Source organism: Nerophis ophidion, linkage group LG01 (genome assembly GCF_033978795.1).
Source record: "Nerophis ophidion isolate RoL-2023_Sa linkage group LG01, RoL_Noph_v1.0, whole genome shotgun sequence".
Classification (NCBI taxonomy): domain Eukaryota; kingdom Metazoa; phylum Chordata; class Actinopteri; order Syngnathiformes; family Syngnathidae; genus Nerophis; species Nerophis ophidion.
In genome coordinates, this window is record NC_084611.1 from 562,390 (window position 1) to 584,075 (window position 21,686).

Genomic DNA, 21,686 nt, shown 5'->3' on the forward strand with positions numbered 1-21,686 from the left:
AAAAAAAATATATATATATATATATATATTTAGAGGGATTTTATAAAAAACACACACACACACAGTAGAGTTTTTTGACCAAATGTGTGGAGACATTTGGGGAATTGGACTTACAGTAGCTGCAAGGCTGTGCATATTTTGTGGGGATTTGTTCAAATTGGCAAGATCCAAACATCACTAATTACTGTCGGGTCTGCTTCATAGTGCTTGTCACTAATTACTGTCGGGTCTGCTTCATAGTGCTTGTCACTAATTACTGTCGGGTCTGCTTCATAGTGCTTGTCACTAATTACTGTAGGGTCTGCTTCATAGTTGTCACTAATTACTGTAAAGTCTGCTTCATAGTGCTTGTCACTAATTACTGTAGGGTCTGCTTCATAGTGCTTGTTACTAATTACTGTAGGGTCTGCTTCATAGTTGTCACTAATTACTGTAGGGTCTGCTTCATAGTGCTTGTCACTAATTACTGTAAAGTCTGCTTCATAGTTGTCACTAATTACTGTAGGGTCTGCTTCATAGTTGTCACTAATTACTGTAGGGTCTGCTTTATAGTGCTTGTTACTAATTACTCTAGGGTCTGCTTCATAGTGCTTGTTCCTAATTACTGTAAAGTCTGCTTCATAGTGCTTGTTCCTAATTACTGTAAAGTCTGCTTCATAGTCCTTGTCACTAATTACTGTAAAGTCTGCTTCATAGTCCTTGTCACTAATTACTGTAAAGTCTGCTTCATAGTCCTTGTCACTAATTACTGTAGGGTTTGCTTCATAGTGCTTGTCACTAATTACTGTAGGGTCTGCTTTATAGTGCTTGTCACTAATTACTGTAAAGTCTGCTTCATAGTCCTTGTCACTAATTACTGTAAAGTCTGCTTCATAGTCCTTGTCACTAATTACTGTAGGGTTTGCTTCATAGTGCTTGTCACTAATTACTGTAGGGTCTGCTTCATAGTGCTTGTCACTAATTACTGTAAAGTCTGCTTCATAGTCCTTGTCACTAATTACTGTAAAGTCTGCTTCATAGTCCTTGTCACTAATTACTGTAGGGTTTGCTTCATAGTGCTTGTTACTAATTACTGTAGGGTCTGCTTCATAGTGCTTGTTACTAATTACTGTAAAGTCTGCTTCATAGTTGTCACTAATTACTGTAAAGTCTGCTTCATAGTGCTTGTCACTAATTACTGTAGGGTCTGCTTCATAGTGCTTGTTACTAATTACTGTAGGGTCTGCTTCATAGTTGTCACTAATTACTGTTGGGTCTGCTTCATAGTTGTCACTAATTACTGTCGGGTCTGCTTCATAGTGCTTGTTACTAATTACTGTAGGGTCTGCTTCATAGTTGTCACTAATTACTGTAAAGTCTGCTTCATAGTTGTCACTAATTACTGTAAAGTCTGCTTCATAGTGCTTGTTACTAATTACTGTAGGGTCTGCTTCATAGTGCTTGTTACTAATTACTGTAAAGTCTGCTTCATAGTGCTTGTTACTAATTACTGTAGGGTCTGCTTCATAGTGCTTGTTACTAATTACTGTAAAGTCTGCTTCATAGTGCTTGTTACTAATTACTGTAGGGTCTGCTTCATAGTGCTTGTTACTAATTACTGTAAAGTCTGCTTCATAGTGCTTGTCACTAATTACTGTAGGGTCTGCTTCATAGTGCTTGTTACTAATTACTGTAAAGTCTGCTTCATAGTGCTTGTCACTAATTACTGTAGGGTCTGCTTTATAGTGCTTGTCACTAATTACTGTAAAGTCTGCTTCATAGTGCTTGTCACTAATTACTGTAAAGTCTGCTTCATAGTGCTTGTCACTAATTACTGTAGGGTCTGCTTCATAGTGCTTGTCACTAATTACTGTAAAGTCTGCTTCATAGTGCTTGTTACTAATTACTGTAGGGTCTGCTTCATAGTGCTTGTTACTAATTACTGTAAAGTCTGCTTCATAGTGCTTGTCACTAATTACTGTAGGGTCTGCTTCATAGTGCTTGTCACTAATTACTGTAAAGTATGCTTCATAGTGCTTGTTACTAATTACTGTAGGGTCTGCTTCATAGTGCTTGTCACTAATTACTGTAGGGTCTGCTTCATAGTGCTTGTCACTAATTACTGTAAAGTCTGCTTCATAGTGCTTGTTACTAATTACTGTAGGGTCTGCTTCATAGTGCTTGTCACTAATTACTGTAGGGTCTGCTTCATAGTGCTTGTTACTAATTACTGTAGGGTCTGCTTCATAGTGCTTGTTACTAATTACTGTAAAGTCTGCTTCATAGTGCTTGTCACTAATTACTGTAGGGTCTGCTTCATAGTGCTTGTTACTAATTACTGTAGGGTCTGCTTCATAGTGCTTGTCACTAATTACTGTAAAGTCTGCTTCATAGTGCTTGTCACTAATTACTGTAGGGTCTGCTTCATAGTGCTTGTTACTAATTACTGTAAAGTCTGCTTCATAGTGCTTGTCACTAATTACTGTAAAGTCTGCTTCATAGTGCTTGTTACTAATTACTGTAGGGTCTGCTTCATAGTGCTTGTTACTAATTACTGTAAAGTCTGCTTCATAGTGCTTGTCACTAATTACTGTAAAGTCTGCTTCATAGTGCTTGTTACTAATTACTGTAGGGTCTGCTTTATAGTGCTTGTTACTAATTACTGTAGGGTCTGCTTTATAGTGCTTGTTACTAATTACTGTAGGGTCTGCTTCATAGTGCTTGTCACTAATTACTGTAAAGTCTGCTTCATAGTGCTTGTCACTAATTACTGTAAAGTCTGCTTCATAGTGCTTGTTACTAATTACTGTAGGGTCTGCTTTATAGTGCTTGTTACTAATTACTGTAGGGTCTGCTTCATAGTCCTTGTCACTAATTACTGTAGGGTATGCTTCATGGTGCTTGTCACTAATTACTGTAAAGTCTGCTTCATAGTCCTTGTCACTAATTACTGTAGGGTCTGCTTCATAGTGCTTGTCACTAATTACTGTAGGGTCTGCTTCATAGTGCTTTTCACTAATTACTGTAGGGTCTGCTTCATAGTGCTTGTTACTAATTACTGTAAAGTCTGCTTCATAGTGCTTGTTACTAATTACTGTAAAGTCTGCTTCATAGTGCTTGTTACTAATTACTGTAAAGTCTGCTTCATAGTGCTTGTTACTAATTACTGTAAAGTCTGCTTCATAGTGCTTGTTACTAATTACTGTAAAGTCTGCTTCATAGTGCTTGTTACTAATTACTGTAAAGTCTGCTTCATAGTCCTTGTCACTAATTACTGTAAAGTCTGCTTCATAGTCCTTGTCACTAATTACTGTAAAGTCTGCTTCATAGTCCTTGTCACTAATTACTGTAAAGTCTGCTTCATAGTCCTTGTCACTAATTACTGTAGGGTTTGCTTCATAGTTGTCACTAATTACTGTAGGGTCTGCTTCATAGTGCTTGTCACTAATTACTGTAAAGTCTGCTTCATAGTGCTTGTCACTAATTACTGTAAAGTCTGCTTCATAGTCCTTGTCACTAATTACTGTAAAGTCTGCTTCATAGTGCTTGTCACTAATTACTGTAGGGTCTGCTTCATAGTGCTTGTTACTAATTACTGTAGGGTCTGCTTCATAATACTTGTCACTAATTACTGTAGGGTCTGCTTCATAGTGCTTGCATATATTGTTTTTACTTTTTTCTTTTAACATTTAAAAATCTATTTATCAATTTCAGATATATCTTTTGCCATAAGGTTTGTTTTTCTTTCATATTTAATACCCCTTTTCCCCCCAAAGAAAACAAAAAAAAGCAATATTTTCCACAAAAAATGTTTTCAAACCAGAATATTTGTTGTGACTTAATTGAAGTCTGAAATATGTCAATAATTCATAACATTGCTTTTGATTGATTATTCTTTTCTAAGAACATTAACAGTTTAAAAAAAGTCAGACTAAAGGTTTGAGGGATCCAAAGTGGCAAAAAGATAAAATATGCAATATTTTCCCCAATGGAATATTTGATGTCAATTAATTAGCGCCTTACATAAGTACATAACCACATTGCTATTTACATTTGTATTAACATCGGCAGTTAAAACTAAACAAATCAGACAAAATGTTTCAGGGATCCAAAAGGATGACTTGTTTAATATTTGACTTGTTAAAAACAAGTCATATATTATTAATATTGTTTTTACTTTCAACGCCTAAATCTCTAGATCAACTTCGGATCCATAGGTTTTTATTATTTTTTGGAGCAATGACAGTTTTTAAGTAAATAACTGCCTGCGTGGCAGCTCTGTGTTATTAGTGTCAATTAGGGGTGTAACGGTACGTGTATTTGTATTGAACCGTTTCGGTACGGGGGTTTCGGTTCGGTATGGAGGTGTACCAAACGAGTTTGTAAGTCTTAACAAGCTGCTTTGCTTCTTCTGCCTCTGTGTCAGGACCCAGCATTGTCCCGCCCACACAACCATCTGATTGGTTACATACAAAGCCAATCAGCAGTGCGTATTCAGAGCGCATGTAGTCAATGCTTCAGCGTCGAGCAGAATAGTGTTTAGCGGGTGAGCATAAGACAGCGTACTCTCCCCAAATGATCAAAAACACCTCCCAGACAACTTCTACTATCATCACTATGAGCCCGTTGACCTTCTAGAAACTTAAACTGCAGCTCAGCTCGCTCGGAGTTCTGGCTTGAGGTGAAGGCTAATTAGCTTTTAGCGTAACATTAGCTCATTTTGCTGTGTGTGTGCGTGTGTTAGGGGCAGCAAAGCCCTGTCTGTCTGTTATTTCACTTGAGCTCCATGGTGTTCAGGGATGAACAGTCTCTCCTATTGCTATAGTACTATTTTTTCAGCTATAGTTACATAAATCATTAGTAATGTAGCAGCCTAGTTTTGAATGGCAGGGTCCCTGCTATCACATGTTGACAAAAATATAACATTTACATAATAAAATTCAACTACAGGCTTCCCAAATGCTGTAATAAATTAAGCATGATGAGTTGACTTGAAACTGTTTAATGTTGCACTTTTTATATGTAGAAGAAAAGTTGTGTCATTTTATTTAATCAAAGCTACAACTTGAGGCAGTTTAATGTGGATTAACGTGGGCAGAATTATTATAGTGTTCCCAATGTTGAAATGATAAAGCCATTGTTTACAAATTTGGTAAATAAATAACCAAAAAATGTTTATTTTGTTGTTTTCTTACTGTACCGAAAATGAACTGAACCGTGACCTCTAAACCGAGGTACGTACCGAACCAAAATGTTTGTGTACCGTTACACCCATAGTGTCAATAATGCAACATTTTCTCTTTATATTACCCCGTTTGCTCTTTAATTCCAATTGTTGTTTTGAAATTGGACACACTGCGGGCCCCCCTGCCTTGGAACAATCATTGGAATACTAATCCACGGAATAATATCTTTATTGCACTGCTGCCTCTAAATCCAAGCTTTTTTCTTCAAAATAATTCCTAGAGGCACAAGTACAGTAGAAGCATTTACGTCTCACCTTAAAACTCATTTGTATACTCTAGCCTTTAAATAGACTCCCTTTTTAGACCAGTTGATCTGCCGTTTCTTTTCTTTTTCTTCTATGTCCCACTCTCCCGTGTGGAGGGGGTCCGGTCCGATCCGGTGGCCATGTACTGCTCGCCTGTGTATCGGCTGGGGACATCTCTGCGCTGCTGGTCCGCCTACGCTTGGGATGGTTTCCTGCTGGCTCCGCTGTGAACGGGACTCTCGCTGCTGTGTCTTGGATCCTCTTTGGACTGGACTCTCGCGACTGTGTTGTATCCATTGTGGATTGAACTTTCACAGTATCATGTTAGACCCGCTCGACATCCATTGCTTTCCTCCTCTCTAAGGTTCTCATAGTCATTATTGTCACTGACGTCCCACTGGGTCATTATTGTCACCAATGTCCCACTGGATGTGAGTTTTCCTTGCCCTTATGTGGGCCTACCGAGGATGTCGTGGTGGTTTGTGCAGCCCTTTGAGACACTAGTGATTTAGGGCTATATAAGTAAACATTGATTGATTGATTGATAATGAAAAACAAGGTATTTACAAGTAATTACAGTTAGCATTACACTGCTACTTGAAGGTAGTACGCTGATCATTGCACTGTGCAGTGGAGGTCAGACCCTTTTCATGGCAGTAGGTCACGATAGTCTTGGTTACAAAGAATAGATGTCCATTGGCAGAGGAGGAAGGAGCCACATTAGAGTGGTCCACAGCCAACAGAGAGAGGTAAATGGTCCAGCTGTGAACGGGGCCCTGGCACGGAACAAGTGCTGGGCCACACTGGGCTCTGTGTCCCTACAAGGCAGCCACAGTCACCCTATGAACAAGTCTCAGTGTCTGCTGCCTTCTGCCTAGAACAATGGCCTCCTTCTCCCATTCCAACCCCCTCACACACCAGGGCCACAATACTCCCAGTTGGCTGGAGAGGCATTCCAAAAACCTCCGCACAGGAGATACCAACGCCCAGCGTCGTCTTTGTCCTGACCGTAGACTGACTAACCCCCAACGCCCTCTATGCCCTCTTGGAGCGGAGTCCATGTCGCTCATTCAAGCTGCAGAGTGTAGAAGAAATCACTTTGTAGTCAGCCAGAAACCCATACATTTGACTTTTTTGCTGCAGACTATTTAAAACCCTTGTTCCCTTCATGCAGATTCACACATCTGCCAAAACATGGCTAAGAATAACACAAACGAGAAGCGAGAAGTTAGTTCCAAAAAACAGAACATTTTTGTCAGTGGTTTGGATTTGCGACAACATCTGAGGATCAAATGACTTTACGCTGCAAAGTTGGTTTTAAAAAAGGCATCAGCAGAACAAACTTATTCCAGCATCTGAAACCGAAGCGTCCAGGCGAGCGGGCGAGATGCAGCTTTTTACATAACATAAAGAAACTTCAGCCAAAAAGCAGCTTAGTGTGCTGGAATCATGAACATAGAACACCGGGAATGATAAGAAAGACAGCAGAGTGGAAAACCATGACTGAAGCTGTCGTTCTGCACATCGCTAAAGATGTGGTGCCCAAACCTTTTAGGTGTGGTCCATTACAGCAAAAATAATAATCACGATTGTTTTGTAATCATAATTAATCATTCATTTGAAAACATTAGGATTTATTGTACCACCAAAACTCAAATTCAAATTTAGTTTTAAAATTGATATTAATTAGTAACAAACCACAAAAAGCAAAATATAATACACTTAATAGGAATATAGAAAAAAAAATACAGAAAAATCATTTTTTTACACTTATTTTATCACCATAGTTGGTGTGCTTTTTGTCTCCAATAAAAAGGTATAACATTTTTGCTTAAATGCAAAAATGCTCACATTTATTGTACAATCAATCAATCAATCAATGTTTACTTATATAGCCCTAAATCACTAGTGTCTCAAAGGGCTGCACAAACCACCACGACATCCTCGGTAGGCCCACATAAGGGCAAGGAAAACTCACACCCAGTGGGACATCGGTGACAATAATGACCCAGTGGGACGTCGGTGACAATGATGACTATGAGAACCTTAGAGAGGAGGAAAGCAATGGATGTCGAGCGGGTCTAGCATGATACTGTGAAAGTTCAATCCACAATGGATCCAACACAGTCGCGAGAGTCCAGTCCAAAGCGGATCCAACACAGCAGCGAGAGTCCCGTTCACAGCGGAGCCAGCAGGAAACCATCCCAAGCGGAGGCGGATCAGCATCGCAGAGATGTCCCCAGCCGATACACAGGCGAGCAGTACATGGCCACCGGATCGGACCGGACCCCCTCCACAAGGGAGAGTGGGACATAGAAGAAAAAGAAAAGAAACGGCAGATCAACTGGTCTAAAAAGGGAGTCTATTTAAAGGCTAGAGTATACAAATGAGTTTTAAGGTGAGACTTAAATGCTTCTACTGAGGTGGCATCTCGAACTGTTACCGGGAGGGCATTCCAGAGTACTGGAGCCCGAACGGAAAACGCTCTATAGCCCGCAGACTTTTTTTGGGCTTTGGGAATCACTAACAAGCCGGAGTCCTTTGAACGCAGATTTCTTGCCGGGACATATGGTACAATACAATCGGCAAGATAGGATGGAGCTAGACCGTGTAGTATTTTATACGTAAGTAGTAAAACCTTAAAGTCACATCTTAAGTGCACAGGAAGCCAGTGCAGGTGAGCCAGTACAGGCGTAATGTGATCAAACTTTCTTGTTCTTGTCAAAAGTCTAGCAGCCGCATTTTGTACCAACTGTAATCTTTTAATGCTAGACATGGGGAGACCCGAAAATAATACGTTACAGTAGTCGAGGCGAGACGTAACAAACGCATGGAGTTGGAGGCGTGTCTTAATGAAATTAAACAATGGATGTCCGCTAACTTTTTGCAACTCAACGCCAAAAAAACGGAAATGCTGATTATCGGTCCTGCTAGACACCGAACTCTATTTAATAATACAACTCTAACATTTGACAACCAAACAATTAAACAAGGCGACACGGTAAAGAATCTGGGTATTATCTTCGACCCAACTCTCTCCTTTAAAGCACACATTAAAAGCGTTACTAAAACGGCCTTCTTTCATCTCCGTAATATTGCTAAAATTCGCTCCATTCTGTCCACTAAAGACGCTGAGATCATACATCCATCCATTTTCTACCGCTTATTCCCTTTTGGGGTTGCGGGGGGCGCTGGCGCCTATCTCAGCTACAATCGGGCGGAAGGCGGGGTACACCCTGGACAAGTCGCCACTTCATCGCAGGGCCTGTACAATACATCTTTGGCCAATTTTGACCAGTATTTTAGTTGAAAGCAAAATTATTGTGGAAATGTCCCAAAAAGTTCTACTTTTTCGAAACCTTTAGGAGCCCAGTCTAGATTGATTTTTTTTTTTTTCAACACATCCTTCCCCAGTGTTGACCTTTTTAAATAAATAAATAAATGGGTTGTACTTGTATAGCGCTTTTCTACCTTCAAGGTACTCAAAGCGCTTTGACACTACTTCCACATTTACCCATTCACACACACATTCACACACTGATGGAGGGAGCTGCCATGCAAGGCGCCAACTAGCACCCATCAGGAGCAAGGGTGAAGTGTCTTGCTCAGGACACAACGGACGTGACGAGGTTGGTACTAGGTGGGATTTGAACCAGGGCCCCTCGGGTTGCGCACGGCCACTCTCCCACTGCGCCACGCCGTTCCTACTTTAAGGGGGCGCCTCGTGGCGACTCATCAGTGTTGCTGTTCTGTAACCTTTTACACTCTTTGTTTGTCTCATCTTGAAGGGCTTTGTGCTGAAAACTAAGTTTTGTTGTACTTGTGCAACGACAATAAAGACCTCCCTACCTCCCTACCTACCTACCTAATGTATGGAAAATATATTTTTCTTCTAAATTTTAGTGGGTGCAGCTTGTAAAATACCAATGTGCTCTATGTCCGCAAAATACGGTACTATTTTTTGATCAAATAAATGATGTGCGTCTTTTGTATTCATTGGTTTCCTTAAAAAGTAGTGGGGGGAAAAAAATGGGAAATCCAGTTTTATGGTGGATGTTATTTTGAGGCCCTAGGGCCCAGGCCTAGGTGCGACTCACCTGTGGCAGTGGGTTGGCCGGTCTGTTCAGGATGCCTCCGACGTAGACCACGTGGGGCAAGGTGGGCCTGGGGAACTCCAGCGCCAAGTCCGTGCTCAGCATCCACATCTGGCTCCCCCGCACCAGTTCCGTCATGGCCACTGGCGGCGTGACCCCGTGCTTCTTCATGATGCGGTCGTACTTGGGGATCAAAATGAAATTGACGCCAAAGTTCTCCAAGAGGTAGACGACCGTGTTGGAGATCCTCTGCGGCAGCGACATGCGGTCGGTCAGCAAGGAGTTGAAGGCCGGCACGTAGGAGAGCGGGGCCGGGGCGCACACCTCCGTCGGGTACCACAAACCGGTGCTGACCACGGCGTACTTCAGGCCCAGCACGTGCGCCAGTACGAAGCCGCACATTTCGTTGGGGTCCACCAGCAGCAGCTGGAAGTTGGCCCGCTTGAGCCGGGCCATCACCTCCGCGTTGCCCAAGATGGCGTCGCAGTTTTGGCTGTAGTAGTCCAGGATGTCAAAAAGCTCCAGGAAGGTAAGGCGCCCGGCGAAGATGTTGCGGACTCGGGTCTGCAGAAAGCTTTCGGCCATGCTGCTGTTGAAGATGCCGGGGTAGCGCTGCAGCTGATAGTGAGGGGAGGGCCGCACCTCCCGGCCCTCGCAGACCAGGAAGTGCACCTCGTGGGCCTCCTGGTGCAGAGCCAGGGCCAGCCTGTGGAAGATGTACATGTGCGACTCAAACAGCGTGGGTGGCACCACCAGGATTTTAGCGGCCCGTGACGGACTGGGAGGCCAGCTGAAGAGGCCGAGGAGCAGGAGGAGTGACGCAGGCCGCAGCATGGCTGGAAGGACAAAGACGTAGCATTAAACTGGGGGTCTATACGGCCACAACCACGTCCCCTCCACTCAAACCCACAACCGAAAAGTCCAATGGGGGAAATGGAAACAAAGAGAGCTAAATTATGCAAAAAGCAGGCTTTGCTACACGTCTTCAAAAGGTCAGCTGCAAACGTGGACGCTGTATTTTTATAAATGAAAATGTGACACATAGTTATGCTAACGTTTGTCTCCTTCTCTTCCACTTTTTATCTACATGCTGCCGCTAGGTGACGTCATACGCAAATACGGTATTAGCTTTCACTGTTATGCTGATGACACCCAACTTTACATGCCCCTAAAGCTGACCAACACGCCGGACTGTAGTCAGTTGGAAGCGTGTCTTAATGAAATTAAACAATGGATGTCCGCTAACTTTTTGCAACTTAATGCCAAAAAAACGGAAATGCTGATTATCGGTCCTGCTAGACACCGACCTCTATTTAATAATACAACTTTAACATTTGACAACCAAATAATAAAACAAGGTGACTCTGTAAAAAATCTGGGTATTATCTTCGACCCAACTCTCTCCTTTGAGTCACACATTAAAAGCGTTACTAAAACGGCCTTCTTTCATCTCCGTAATATCGCTAAAATTCGCTCCATTTTGTCCACTAAAGACGCCGAGATCATTATCCATGCGTTTGTTACGTCTCGTCTCGATTACTGTAACGTATTATTTTCGGGTCTCCCAATGTCTAGCATTAAAAGATTACAGTTGGTACAAAATGCGGCTGCTAGACTTTTGACAAGAACAAGAAAGTTTGATCATATTACGCCTGTACTGGCTCACCTGCACTGGCTTCCTGTGCACTTAAGATGTGACTTTAAGGTTTTACTACTTACGTATAAAATACTACACGGTCTAGCTCCAGCCTATCTTGCCGATTGTATTGTACCGTATGTCCCGGCAAGAAATCTGCGTTCAAAAGACTCCGGCTTATTAGTGATTCCTAGAGCTCAAAAAAAGTCTGCGGGCTATAGAGCGTTTTCCGTTCGGGCTCCAGTACTCTGGAATGCCCTCCCGGTAACAGTTCGAGATGCTACCTCAGTAGAAGCATTTAAGTCTCATCTTAAAACTCATCTGTATACTCTAGCCTTTAAATAGACCTCCTTTTTAGACCAGTTGATCTGCCGCTTCTTTTCTTTCTCCTATGTCCCCCCCTCCCTTGTGGAGGGGGTCCGGTCCGATGACCATGGATGAAGTACTGACTGTCCAGAGTCGAGACCCAGGATGGACCGCTCGTCGGGACCCAGGATGGACCGCTCGCCTGTATCGGTTGGGGACATCTCTACGCTGCTGATCCGCTTGAGATGGTTTCCTGTGGACGGGACTCTCACTGCTGTCTTGGAGCCACTATGGATTGAACTTTCGCAGTATCATGTTAGACCCGCTCGACATCCATTGCTTTCGGTCCCCTAGAGGGGGGGGGGTTGCCCACATCTGAGGTCCTCTCCAAGGTTTCTCATAGTCAGCATTGTCGCTGGCGTCCCACTGAATGTGAATTCTCCCTGCCCACTGGGTGTGAGTTTTCCTTGCCCTTTTGTGGGTTCTTCCGAGGATGTTGTAGTCGTAATGATTTGTGCAGTCCTTTGAGACATTTGTGATTTGGGGCTATATAAATAAACATTGATTGATTGATTGATTGATTTTAATGCTACGTTGATGTAGGCCAGTGGTTCTCAAATGGGGGTACGCGCACCCCTGGGGGTACTTGAAGGTATGACAAGGGGTACGGGAGATTTTACAAAAATATTTTACAAATAGCAACAATTCAAAAATCCTTTATAAATATATTTATTGAATATTACGTCAACAAAATATGAATGTAAGTTGATAAAGTGTGAAAAGAAATACAACAATGTAATATTCAGTGTTGACATCTAGATTTTTTGTGGACATGTTCCATAAATATTGATGTTAAAGATTTATTTTTTGTTTGAAGAAATGTTTAGAAGTAAGTTGATGAATCCAGATGGATCTCTATTACAATCCCCAAAGAGGACTCTTTAAGTTGATGATTACTTCTATGTGGAGGAATATGCATTTATCATTCAATCACTTTTTTATTGTTCAACAACGTTTTACTTATTTTTATATCTTTTTCCCCAAATAGTTGAAGAAAGACCACTACAAATGAGCAATATTTTGCACTCTTATACAATTTAATAAATCAGAAAGTGATGACATAGTGCTGTATTTTACTTCTTTATCTCTTTTTTTCAACCAAAAAAAGCTTTGGTGTGATTAGGGCGTACTTGAATGAAAAAAATGTACATCACTGAAAAAAGGCTGAGAACCACTGATGTAGATGATGCATGATAGTCATGTTGACCTTTGGCCGATCCGTTCCCATTTTATTCAAAATCCATTCTCCATTCAAAATCAAGACCTTTTTTTTAAGAACATTCAGTGCCATTTCTATGAATAACTACATCCCTCCATAAAATAGATTGATACATTTATATTTTACTTAAAAGAAAATTGGTTTTGTTTAATAAAATTCTACCCAAACATTCAAATGTATACAGCACATATGATAGTCTACATCTTGGGTCGGCAACCTTTACCACTCAAAGCGACATTTTGACCCGTTTCACAAAATAAAGAAGACAATGGGAACCACATAACTCTTTTGAAATTTAAAATGAAATAAAACCGTAGCGGGGGTGTATAATGTAGCCCGGAAGAGTTAGGGATGCATGGGATTCTGGGTATTTCTTCTGTTGTGTTTATGTTGTATTACAGTGCGGATGTTCTCCCGAAATGTGTTTGTCATTCTTGTTTGGTGTGGGTTCACAGTGTGGCACATATTAGTAAGAGTGTTAAAGTTGTTTATATCACAACCCTCAGTGTAACCTGTATGGCTGTTGAACAAGTATGCCATGCAGTCACGTGTGCGCATGGTCAGCAGTCGCATACTATATGTGACCGGCTGGCACTCAGATAGTATAAAAGCGGACGCGACGACATATTCTAGAGGACCTTAAAGGCATTACCATCACGACCCGCCCACAATATTGTTGTCCGGGTGTAAATCTGAGAATAGTATCCTCGGGAGATTTCTGGGAGAGGCACTGAAATCCAGAAAAATCTGGGCAGTCGGCAAGTATGCAGCTGAGCCACATCATAGTGATCAAAGGGCCGCATGGGGCGCCGGAGCCGCGGGTTGCTGACCCCTGATCTACATCAACATGCCTGGGTGGCTGCACGGGACAGATTGAAATATATATATATGTCTTGATTGGATTATCCAGAGAATAGTGCTCGATACCGTGGTAGAGCGCAATATGTAGGTGTGGGAAAAATCACAAGACTACTTCATCTCTACAGAAGTGTTTCATGAGGGGTTCCCTCAATCATCAGGAGATTTTAATGGAAGCATTCACATACAATGGTTTGTATAGGGCACAGAGTGGGTGGGTACAGGCAGGCGTAGGGGTGTGGTGATTGGCTCATGTGTTACCTGATTGCCCTCTCAACGGAGGGTGCTTACAGACATCAGTCGTTTACCAAGCAAAGGTAATACGCAAGGACATTAACACATCCGACACGTACGTAGGATTAACCGAAGGAGCGTTCAAAACAAGATGGAATAATCACAACGCCTCCTTTAGAAACCAGACTTTGCGGAATTCTACAGAACTCAGCAAACACATTTGGAACCTCAAAGACAATAATGTTGAATATTCAATAACATGGCAAATTCTTGCATCCAGCACACCTTACAACAGTGGTAATAAAAGATGCAACCTATGCTTAAAAGAGAAACTGTTTATTATATATCATCCAGATCTATCATCCCTCAACAAGCGCAGTGAAATCATTTCAACATGCCGCCACAGACGGAAACACCTCCTAGGTAACACATGAGCCAATCACCACACCCTACGCCTGCCTGTACCCACCCACTCTGTGCTCTATATAAACCATTGTATGTGAATGCTTCCATTAAAATCTCCTGATGATTGAGGGAACCCCTCATGAAACAGTTCTGTAGAGATGAAGTAGTCTTGTGATTTTTCCCACACCTACATATATATATATATATATATATATATATATATTTAGAGGGATTTTATAAAAAAACAACAACAATGTATAGTAAAAAGTGCACAATAGAGCTTTATTGGAAAGACGTGGACAAACAGCGCTCATTAGCATTAAAGTGACAGGCACACACATTTATGTTTGCTAAAAGTACATTTAAACTGTACATTTCAAGTGGATATCTTGGTAAACATTCACTAATGAGGGACTTCTTATTGAACATTGTTGAAAAATACTATGAAATAGAACCTTGAAGTCAGTCCTTTGTTTGTTCTACAATATTTTGAAACATCATAACTTGTTTTACGATCTTCAACTGTTGAAAAAAAAAAATACGTTTTTTTTAGCATCGTTAATTTGGTGAGCAGACGGGCTTGGGTGTGGGGGGGGAAAAAAGAACAACATTGGAAAAATTGCTTTACAAGTTCAACCCTGTTTGGAATGCCTTTTGGCTATTTTGTAACTGCTGTGTCAGCACCTGAGAGCCCTGATCTCAACCCCATTACTTCAGTCAGTCTTTCCCAAGGCCTTGTTTTTGCCTCATAAGAATGGCTTTGGGTACCTGGACTTCTACAGATGGTCTTACTCGTGGTTGACTTCAACTGTCTCCACTTTCTTTAGCTTCTAAACGTTCAGATTTGATCTCTGATAGCTGCAGTATTGTTTGTTGCCATAACAATCTGACTCCGCCTCCTGGTGCCTTCCCCGTCACCTCAGCCTTGCGGTGGAGACGAAATGGAACCCCTAAGCCAGGTCCGGATCTCGGTCTTGGTCCATGATGCAACAATTCATTGAAGTCCTTCTGAAGTTAGTCCACTTCATTCCTCAGCGACTCTACCTTCCCCAAAATGAAGTCCTGGTGAGCAGCTGAGTGACTCACCTTTAGTACCATTCCAATCTTTTCCACAATCCTGCAAAATGAACTTCGGCGGTTGAGATGTGGGACTAGCAGACTGAAGCTGCAGAAGTGCGACACGTCCTTGCCGTGGGTCGCAAGTCAACAATGAAAGTAGGCCACAGCAGTACATCCATTGCAGCGTGACTACTTCAACCATGTTCAACACTCAGAAAAGCACGTAGAGACAATTAATACCAGGATAGAACATCTTACTGCCGGTCGCCCGAGTGAGCATGACGTAATGTAGCGTCCTTAGCATTAGCTAATATGCTAACACCTTTACGAGTGTCTGTGTTAGTATTATTAACTTACAATGGCATTCTTTTTGTACTGTTGCACTTTCACAAATTCCCCAGTAAATTCCCCAAAACATGACTGTGGAGTTATTGAGTCTGTTTAGCTGATTGGAGAGCTAGCTTGCGCAGCTAGAGGGTCCATGACCATGACTTCTGTTTGGTTTGATCAGCCGTTTTACTGCCTTGTTACAGACACCGTTTGGAAACTATTAAGGTATGTAAATAAACATTTGCAGAATATCCATCCATCCATTTTCTACCGCTTATTCCCTTTCGGGGTCGCGGGGGGCGCTGGCGCCTATCTCAGCTACAATCGGGCGGAAGGCGGGGTACACCCTGGACAAGTCGCCGCTTCATCGCAGGGCCAACACAGATAGACAGACAACACTCACACTCACATTCACACACTAGGGCCAATTTAGTGTTATTTCTGTGTAAATAATATATATATATATACACATATATATATACATACATACATACATACATACATACATATATATATATATATACATACATATATATATATATATATATATATATATATATATATATATATATATATATATATATATATAATAATAAGACTAATAGTTTAGTGCAGCTAATATATGGAAAAATATTTTTTTTATTCCTAAATGTAGTCAATGCGGTATTAATCTGAAGATTACTGATAGTTTGGACAAAATATTACAACCATAAATGAAGGTTTATGTTACTGCATACTTTGTAACATGTGTTGAAAGGATTCTATTCTCATTTATATAACAAATACTATGCTATACAGTACATACAGTAGTGTTATTGCAGGAGGCTGAAATATATATCTATATATATATATCTATATATATATATATATATATATATATATATATATATATATATATATATATATATATATATATATATATATATATATATAGGGCCACATCTCTAGGGTAAATACCTTCTTGATATAAGCAGCCTTAATGCTGCTCCAGCATTAACTCTGTGATACCTCCAAGTCCTTCCAGACACGGTCATGAACGAATGAATGAATGGATGAATGAATGAATGAATGAGTGAGTGTGGGCCTCAGGCTGAAGTTAAAGTCAATGAGAAGAAAAGCAGATGTGGAATGTCAGATCAAACATGAGGTGCGTGAAGGCATGAGGAGGTAGAAAGTTGACTTGGAAGGAATGCTAGAAAATCACATTGTGAAACGTGCAAAGGTGGAGGTTATGATAATAAACTAAATAACACTTTCTTTTGTTGGCTCATAGCTGTTTACACAAGAAACACCCCCTCCCCCCGCCCCTCCCCCAGGCCCTTCAAGCATCCTAAGCAACAAGCTTGGTAGTAAGCACATTTCAACAAGTCAGCAGAACGCTTTCTCACACTGTTGTTTCACATCAGGAGCTTGCATTTTCTCTGTCTGGGCTGCACTATCGCCAGCATCAACACACGTGAGAACTGGTCCAACCAGCTCTTTTTTGCTGCAGTTGTAAATACCAAGTAAACCACAGTCACCTGACAATTTCTACGGGTGGCACAGTAAAGCATGTCATCTATTTATTTGTACATCATCTCAGGACAATAGTACTGTAAGTCATATATTTATCTGTACATCATATCAGGACAATAGTACTGTAAGTCATATATTTGGTTATCTATACATCATCTCAGGACAATAGTACTGTAAGTCATATATTTATTTATCTATACATCATCTCAGGACAATAATACTGTAAGTCATATATTTATTTATCTATACATCATCTCAGGACAATAATACTGTAAGTCATATATTTATTTATCTATACATCATCTCAGGACAATAATACTGTAAGTCATATATTTGGTTATCTATACATCATCTCAGGACAATAGTACTGTAAGTCATATTTATTTATCTATACATCATCTCAGGACAATAATACTGTGAGTCATATATTTGGTTATCTATACATCATCTCGGGACAATAGTACTGTAAGTCATATTTATTTATCTATACATCATCTCAGGACAATAATACTGTAAGTCATATATTTGGTTATCTATACATCATCTCAGGACAAAAGTACTGTAAGTCATATATTTAGTTATCTATACATCATCTCAGGACAATAGTACTGTAAGTCATATTTATTTATCTATACATCATCTCAGGACAATAATACTGTAAGTCATATATTTGGTTATCTATACATCATCTCAGGACAATAATACTGTAAGTCATATATTTGGTTATCTATACATCATCTCAGGACAAAAGTACTGTAAGTCATATTTATTTATCTATACATCATATCAGGACAATAATACTGTAAGTCATATATTTGGTTATCTATACATCATCTCGGGACAATAGTACTGTAAGTCATATATTTATTTATCTATACATCATATCAGGACAATAGTACTGTAAGTCATATATTTATTTATCTATACATCATCTCAGGACAATAGTACTGTAAGTCATATATTTATTTATCTATACATCATCTCAGGACAATAGTACTGTAAGTCATATATTTATTTATCTATACATCATATCAGGACAATAGTACTGTAAGTCATATATTTATTTATCTATACATCATCTCAGGACAAAAGTACAGTAAGAGTCAATAGAAAGAGACAAATGTCAGTTACAGACTATAAACTACAACTTTTTCTCCAACGCTTGGAACCCTGCGGCTTATACGGTGCAGCTAATTTATGGATTATTTCTTCGATGACGACCATACATGGTAAATGGGTTGTACTTGTATAGTGCTTTTCTACCTTTTGTAAGGAACTCAAAGCGCTTTGACACTATTTCCACATTCACACACTGATGGCAGGAGCTGCCATGCACAGCACAAACCAGGCCCCATCAGGAGCAAGGGTGGAGTGTCTTGCTCAAGGACACAACGGACGTGACTGGGATGGTAGGAGTTGGGGATTGAACCAGTAACCCTCAGGCTGCTGACACGGCCACTCCCAACTTCGCCATGCCGTCCCATATTGCAAATAGTTTTCATAAAACACCAGATAAAAACACTGGAGTGGTGTTAGTTTGTGCTATGGCGCCAGCTTTTGGACGAGTTTGCTTCCTGCATGTGCTACTGGGTGAAAGTATTCACTGTTTCCTGCTGTTTAAAAGCTTTGAACCGGAAGTAAAAGTGTCGTTCCGTCTTTTAGCCACCCATTGCGTTTCTACTTGTATGGATTCTCCATTCATCACTCCAAACAACGTTTGTAAGTTTGACAATATAACCAAAACTATTCTAACACAATAAACCGTCACGTTTGATGTCGGTAGAATGGTTTTCATGAATATTAATTAGTATATGCTAATGTAATGTCATTAAGCTTGCTTTGTTAGCATTAGCTAATATGCTAACACGTTTGCGCGCGTCTGTGTTAGTATTATTAACTTACAGTTGCATCCTTTTTGTAAGGTTTCAGTGTCATAAATTCACCAGAACATCACCAGGAAGTTATTGAGTCTGTTTAGCTGATTGGAGAGCTAGCTTGCGTAGTTAGTGGGTCCATGATGATGACTTCTGTTTTGTTTGATTCACCGTTTTACTGCCGAGTTACAGACACCAATTAAAGTATATAAATAAACATTTACAAAATAGTTCTCCAAACCCTGTTTCCATATGAGTTGGGAAATGGTGTTAGATGTAAATATAAACAGAATACAATGATTTGCAAATCCTTTTCAACCCATATTCAGTGGAATATGCAACATCCATCTATTTTCTACCGCTTATTCCCTTGTGGGGTTGCTGGCGCCTATCTCAGCTACAATCGGGCAGAAGGTGGGGTACACCCTGGACAAGTCGCCACCTCATTGCAGGGCCAATGAATATGCTACAAAGACAACATATTTGATGTTCAAAGAGATAATAAAAAAAAATGTTTTGCAAATAATCATTAACTTTAGAATTTTTGCCAGCAACACGCGACAAAGAAGTTGGGAAAGGTGGCAATAAATACTGATAAAGTTGAGGAATGCTCATCAAACACTTATTTGGAACATCCCACAGGTGTGCAGACTGATTGGGAACAGGTGGGTGCCATGATTGGATATAAAAACAGCTTCCCAAAAAATGCTCCGTCTTTCACAAGAAAGGATGGGGCGAGGTACACCCCTTTGTCCACAACTGCGTGAGCAAATAGTCAAACAGTTTAAGAACAACCTTTCTCAAAGTAACATTGCAAGAAATTTAGGGATTTCAACATCTACGCTCCATAATATCATCAAAAGGTTCAGAGAATCTGGAGAAATCACTCCACGTAAGCGGCATGGCCGGAAACCAACATTGAATGACCTTGACCTTCCATCCCTCAGACGGCACTGTATCAAAAACCCACATCAATCTCTAAAGGATATCACCACATGGGCTCAGGAACACTTCACAAAACCACTGTGAGTAAATACAGTTTGTCGCTACATCTGTAAGTGCAAGTTAAAGCTCTACTGTGCAAAGTGAAAGCCATTTATCAACAACATCCAGAAACGCCGCCGGCTTCTCTGGGCCCGAGATCATCTAAGATGGACTGATGCAAAGTGGAAAAGTGTTCTGTGGTCTGACGAGTCCACATTTCCAATTGTTTTTGGAAATATTCGACATTGTGTAATCTGGACCAAAGGGGAAGCGAACCATCCAGACTGTTATCAACGCAAAGTTCAAAAGCCAGCATGTGTGATGGTATGGGGGTGCATCAGTGCATTACCATGAATTGATTAACGTGGACCCCGACTTAAACAAGATGAAAAACTTATTCGGGTGTTACCATTTAGTGGTCAATTGTACGGAATATGTACTGAACTATGCAATCTACTAATAAAAGTATCAATAATCAATCAATCAATCAATCAGTGCCCAAGGCATGGCTAACTTACGCATCTGTGAAGGCACCATTAACGCTGAAAGGTACATACAGCTTTTGGAACAACATATGTTGTCATCTAAGTGCCATCTTTTTCATGGACGCCCCTGCTTATTTCAGCAAGACAATGCCAAGCCATCTGTTACAACAGCGTGACTTCGTACGAAAAGAGTGCGGGTACTTTCCTGGCCCACCTGCAGTCCAGACCTGTCTTCCATGGAAAATGTGTGGCACATTATGAAGCGTAAAATAGGACAGCGGAGACCCCGGACTGTTGAAGGACTGAAGCTCTACATAAAACAAGAATGGGAAAGAATTCCACTTTCAAAGCTTCAACAATTAGTTTCCTCAGTTCCCAAACGTTTATTGAGTGTTGTTAAAAGAAAAGGTGATGTAACACAGTGGTGAACATGCCCTTTCCCAACTACTTTGTCACGTGTTGCAGCCATGAAATTCTAAGTTAATTATTATTTGCAAAAGAAAAAAAAAGTTTATGAGTTTGAACATCAAATATGTTGTCTTTGTAGCATATTCAACTGAATATGGCTTGAAAAGGATTTGCAAATCATTGTATTCTGTTTATATTTACATCTAACACAATTTCCCAACTCATATGGAAACGGGGTTTGTATGTAAATAACTCATTACACAAAGTATGTATATGCAGCTTATAGTCCGGTGCAGTTATTATATGGGAAAAAATTTCTTCTGAGATTGCGTGGGGGTGACTTATATGTGGGTGCGCACTATAGTCCTGAAAATAAGGATCTGCGCTGAAGGCAAGTGGGGTTATGAGTGGGCCTGTGTTGTATTTTAATAGTATTAGTTTAATAAAGGTTGCCTACAACAGTGGTTCTCAACCTTTTTTCAGTCATGTACCCCCTGTCAACATGTTTTTTTCATTCAAGTACCCCCTAATCACAGCAAAGCATTTTTGGTTGAAGAAAAGAGATAAAAGTCTGCGGGCTATAGAGCGTTTTCCGTTCGGGCTCCAGTACTCTGGAATGCCCTCCCGGTAACAGTTCGAGATGCTACCTCAGTAGAAGCATTTAAGTCTCATCTTAAAACTCATCTGTTTACTCTAGCCTTTAAATAGACCTCCTTTTTAGACCAGTTGATCTGCCGCTTCTTTTCTTT

At 40.6% G+C, this 21,686-nt stretch overlaps 1 protein-coding gene across 1 annotated transcript in view; it reads right to left on the reverse strand.

Annotated features, from left to right (window-relative positions):
* The window catches only part of ugt8 (UDP glycosyltransferase 8), a 75,098-nt gene that overhangs the window by 47,805 nt on the left and 5,607 nt on the right, over positions 1–21,686 (reverse strand). Inside the window, exon 2 of the mRNA XM_061886853.1 lies at positions 9,568–10,400. Coding sequence (XP_061742837.1) covers positions 9,568–10,398 — 831 coding nt within the window. The 5' untranslated portion in view covers positions 10,399–10,400. The remainder of the gene's footprint in view (positions 1–9,567; positions 10,401–21,686) is intronic.